The sequence below is a fragment of the Triticum urartu genome, chromosome 7 (genome assembly GCF_003073215.2).
Source record: "Triticum urartu cultivar G1812 chromosome 7, Tu2.1, whole genome shotgun sequence".
Lineage (NCBI taxonomy): Eukaryota > Viridiplantae > Streptophyta > Magnoliopsida > Poales > Poaceae > Triticum > Triticum urartu.
The window spans coordinates 482,607,006-482,612,344 of record NC_053028.1 but is presented as its reverse complement, the minus strand read 5'-3'; the positions used below and the strand labels follow the sequence as shown (position 1 = coordinate 482,612,344).

Below are 5,339 nucleotides of genomic sequence, written 5' to 3'. Positions count from 1 at the left end.
TACAAATTCATTAGCCCTACGTCTCGTGTCCTGAGGCTTGCTTTCTTTGAAGATATGGTTACAGAGATTGCCCGCCCCTAGCCTAGGAGAAGGAGTGCAGCTTATATTAGTGCACCGTAGCCTTCATTACTCCCACGTCGCCGGGGCACTTAATGTTCGTAACTATGACTCTACTTTAAGACTGACTAAGGATCCCTCAACCGTTGCAACTCCCACGTCGTCCATTCACCTCTCTTGTCCGGATGATGGTGGCCGTGTCGACTGGAGAATGGATGTTCGAGTGTTGTCGAGGCGTCCGAGTGAACCTTCTGTTATCCGCATACCAATGCTCGCGTAGTCCTAAGACCTACCAGCAATGGTATGGGGCTCTAAATGGGCCCTAAATGACAAATCCTTGACCCTATCTATAGTAGGTAACCTCATCAGTGACCAGCCGAAATTTGGGGGCCGATCGACCGACGCCTATCACTGCCCAACGATAATTGCTCGATCTTAGCAAGTGGATGCTCCTCATAAATCCTCACATCAAGAGCGTCCTTGAATTCCTTTTACATTATTGGATTGGATGTTCCTTATCTTTATTTGACGATTCATGCTAAATCTTGTGGAATACGCACGAGTTAAAGAGGGGAGGGGCAATTCATGCTAAATGAAGTAAGTAATCAGATTGATGAATGCCGTCTAGTGTCCCTCCTCCATCTGGAGTATTTTGCTTCGCACCTGCTCGTCCCTGACAGCCATTTCCCTTACCTCTTCGGCAGTGAACGGCGGCGGCAGCGTGCACAGCTCGCGCCCGGCCACGTACCTCTCCCTGGACTCCATCATGAACTCCCTCTCGCGGCCACGTCTGGGGCAGGCCATGGACTCGACGCAGACCTCCACGGCTTTCTCGGGCACGGTGGGCTTGTACCGGAGCAGCGCACTGTACTGCGTCAGCGCGTGGAGCATGTACTCGTATACGTAGTCCATGCTCATCTCCTCCCTCGCGAACCCGCTGCCTTCTTCGCCCATACGCCGCGCCTGCCCCGGGTGGGCGTTGCCCCAGTCGACGGCGAACTTAATGGCGGCGCACTTGCGCGCCGGGTCGATGGGCCAGTAGTGCTTGCCGGCGACGAGCCCCCGGGTGAAGAAGTCCTCGAAGGGCGTGTCGATGGCCAGCATCGGCGAGTCGCAGGCGAGGATGTACTTCTCGCTCACCGACCACGCCCGTCCCTGCACGTAGATCTTGTACCTGTACCGGCACTGCTTCGCCAGGTCGGAGTCCCTGAAGCCGTTGCGGTGGGCGGCTTTCCAGTCCTGCTTGAACGCCCGCACGTTCCATTCCTTGCCGGCGGCGGAGTCGTTGTTGCACCGGAAGAGGTCGCGGCGCACCGGCGAGACGTCGGGGTTGCCCTTCCAGAACGCGTAGGGCTCCCTGTCTGGCCACGACAGACGCCCGTTCTCTCGGACGAAGTCCTCCGTTAGCGCCCCCCATGGCCGAACGTTGACCTCAGACCAGCCCCAGAAGGACCAGTCGGGCCAGAGGATGGCCAGCTCCGTCCCGTCCTTGCAGTAGCGGAAGAGCGGCGGCGCGGTGGAATGGTCGGGGTAGTCGGCGGCGCGCAACACGGGAATGTCGCCGGTGCCGAACATGACGTCGACGTCCGGCACGCGGCCGGGGTAGCGGGCGAGCAGCTGGAGGATGCCCCACTGCGTGAAGATATCCCGCGTCTGAAACGATCGGCGATACTTCTCCACGTAGGCGCGCCCGGAGACCACCACGAGCCGGAACTCCGCATTGGGCCGGGCGCGCTCCACCGCGTCTCGCGTGATCCCCGTCGCTCGCCATGGCTCCATGTCCGTGTGGATGTGGCGGAAGTAGTCCGGGCACCAAGGTGGCGGCACGCCCGGGGAGTATTGTTGCTGTGATGACGAGGATGGTGATGGTGATGGTGCTGGTGCTGGCGGTGATGCGCGGCGGCGGCAGAGTGACGGGGACGACGTGTCGTTGCCGCAGCTGAAGGGTATGGGTACGAGGGACGCCGTCGATGAGCGGGTGCGGCCAGGAGCACGCCCATGCCGACTGAAACTGCCGCCGCCGATGACCGGATGGAACGAGTAGTACTGTTGCTGCAGACGAAAGTTAATGGTATATTATAAGTTGCAAAAAAGAGTTAATATCTTATACGCACTGAATTTCAGCCTAATCTTTTTTATTCTTCTTAAACGGAGGTTTTCTCGAAAAAAGTTAAGCCTAATCACGATGCTACTAACAAGCTTGAGCATAATTCTTCTCGGTTAAAAAATAATGACATTCTTTGATATCTATTAGAGTGTGGTTAGATCTCGGTAGACTTAATCAAGTCTCAATCAAGTGAAATAATAACATGTAAAAAGACAACAAAAAGTTGAAACAGAGAATTTTGCATGTATGATCTAATGAATATGGAGTTGACTAAAACTTAATGAAGTCTCAGTCGAATGAGATTTAGCAACACTTTATTGCACTGAGATCCATGCAAATTTCAGTCAATTAAGACTTAAGGCTGCTCACAATGGGTAAGAACATAAGTTAGTAACTTACACACTTCCCTAGACTATGTTACTACCTCCATAATGGGTAGAAACATCTATGTAGTGTCATGCAATGATGTATTTATTAAGTTATAGACTCATTGTTTCTTGGAGTGTGTGATGTTCCGGTAACTTAGCTAGTTACCACAAGCACCTCTCTCTTCATTAAATATGTGCCACATAAGCAAAGTTGTATGGGAGTGTGTGATGTTACTGCTAAGTTCCTCCCCATTGTGACCAGCCTAATCAAGTCTCGGTCGATGCTATATTCATGAGATCTTACATTGAGATCCGTGTAAATTTTGCTTTTTACTTTTTTTCTTACATATTATATCATTTGACTTAGAGATGGTGTGACTTGATTAAGTTTTAGTCGACTGAGGCCTAACCACACTCTTAAACTGTCTACAAGCTTTTTTCGGTGTCTTCTTCTTCAAGGCGGAGATTTGTTATACATATCTCTTCTGGACTACAGCGATTACTTCCCTACCATTGCTTCTACAAGCTCCTATATTTATACAAATTTTCTCCGTCCAGATGTAGACCCAGAGACGGTATCGAGCTTTGCTCGCAGCGCGTCATCGGTGGATGTAGGAGAAAAAAGATTTCAACACCCCTAAAAATTTGTTGCAATTTTCTTTTTCTCTAAGTGTGTGTTTATGAGACTTGCGATACTTATGGCATTATTAGCCCTTTCCAGAAAAGAAAAAGGAACGTACTTAGGATTAATTCATGACTTGTACGCGCATGTGTGCGTATCTTAAGTTGGGGCCAAAGGCATTGACTGCAATTAACTTAAGTGTATGCGACTTCCAACGTGATGAAGGCTCGATTAACTAAGCTAATCCAGTCTAATCTACGCGTTTATTTACTTAAGATGGCCGTTACAGGGTTGATTACGGTTAAGGCATGCTAGAGATTTACGCAAAGGTGGCTTAAGTACGTAAAATACTGGCAGTTGCTAATACAAAATACTAGTACTACTACGTACTCTTTTTCTAGCTTTTTATCCTTGTCTGGTGAGGGAAAGCTACACTTACTGGATCGAGAACTCGTGCTAGTATATACTCCCTCCGTTTCATAATGTAATATATATAAATATTTTGAAAATTTTAAATTTACAAACTTTGACCAAGTTTATAGCGAAAAGTATATCTTGTGGTGTACTCCTTCCGTCCCATAATGTAAGACGTATCAAAAAAACATCTTATATTATAAGACGGAGAAAGTATCTAATAAAATGAATTTGATATTTTAGATGCATATGTTTTTTCGTAAACTTGATCAAAATGTATAAACTTTGACTTCTCAAAATATCTATGTGCCCTACATTACGGAACGGATGGAGTATGTATCAATGTATATGCAACCTATATAATTTGTATTTTCTCCGATCCAAATTAATTTACAGTTTTAGTATAACACTGAGGGAGTACGGTCGACCGCTTCGTTCTAATTAAGACCGGTACCCATAGCTATAGAAGTTGATTTAATCATTGCACTTTTATAGCTAGCTAATCGATGGCTTGTCATGGATTTCGGCTTGTTAATTGGATAAGTTCATTATCAGAAGTACTTAGAACAGGCGGGTACTGGCCTATATTTTCGAAAGGAGGCGATCACCCGGCTTTATGGCCGAAGCCCTTTGGAAAGGTTCAATAGTTCGTGTGGCTCTACACACAATCATGCATTCATGCAGTTGATGTGTGTCAGTGTGTGTGTATGTTGGAGGTACACAGTACTCAAAGAAAAAAAAATAGGAACTACACTTACAACAGCTTCGTGGTGGATCCAGTTGGTGCCGACGAGCAAAGCAAGAAACACAAGAAACACAAGGCTGCTCGTCGTCGTCTTCCAGCACGGCTTCGTTGCTGGTGATGACGACGGCTGATGCTCCGCCGGCGGATCATCGACGATCTCTTCCCGGGCTGCAGGAGGCGGCGGCACCATCGCCGCCCTCTCTTCCTCGACGGCTGCTGGATTGAAACTCTTCATCCAACTATATTTTTTAACTGGCCAGTAGACGAACTGAAGAGGGAAATGAATCAGTCCTCCTGCTCTGCATACATACATGCATGTACCGTTATATATAGTGGGCTGGCCGGAGTGCTCAAGTGCGTGCCTACTTGACTCGTAGAGACCCCTCAAAAAAAAAAAACTTGACCTGTAGAGTTTCTCCAGCGAAAAAGTTTCATTTTTTGAAGCATTGGCAGCACATGCAATGCTCCTTTTTTGTATTGAGGGGAATGTGCAATGCTCTTATCCAGTCCTTAAGGGAGACCTCCTATATGCGCGTCCTTTAGCCGGCCGATATGCGGGGCGAGGTGCCACTTATTTTTTTTGTTTTTCTTCCTTTGTTTTATTATTATAATTACTAGGAAAATGGCCCGTGCGATGCAACGGGATAAAAATTCTGTAAAAAGCTACACCGTGTCTTGGTTTCATGGTTTAAGGGCTTTTTAATCCCGGACGGAGGTAGTATTTGAGAAAATTGATCAAAAGACAATGATAGCAAATAGCTAGGCGCCCGTGGTTGCAACGGTAGAAAGAATTGATGTGTATTTAAATTTAGTGAGACTTCCATGTCCATCAACATCTTGGTTCTAGGTTCTACTCCCTCCGTTCGGAATTACTTGTCGCAGAAATGGATGTATCTAGACATATTTTAGTTCTAGATACATTCATTTTTGAGACAAGTAATTCCGAACGGAGGGAGTATGTCCATTCCAAGGACGCTACAAATATATTATCATGCATAACCTGCAATCCCATTTTAATTACAGTTG

General features: G+C 47.2%; 1 protein-coding gene across 1 annotated transcript; it reads right to left on the bottom strand.

Annotated features, from left to right (window-relative positions):
• Positions 1–519: 519 nt before the first annotated feature.
• Positions 520–4,596, bottom strand: LOC125522515 (O-glucosyltransferase rumi-like). Its single transcript, XM_048687568.1, has 2 exons — positions 4,327–4,596; positions 520–2,109 (listed from the first exon to the last, which is right to left on the bottom strand). Exons 1-2 carry the CDS (start codon positions 4,546–4,548, stop codon positions 682–684), a joined length of 1,650 nt encoding a protein of 549 aa, XP_048543525.1. The 5' UTR covers positions 4,549–4,596; the 3' UTR covers positions 520–681.
• Between the last annotated feature and the right edge of the window lie 743 nt (positions 4,597–5,339).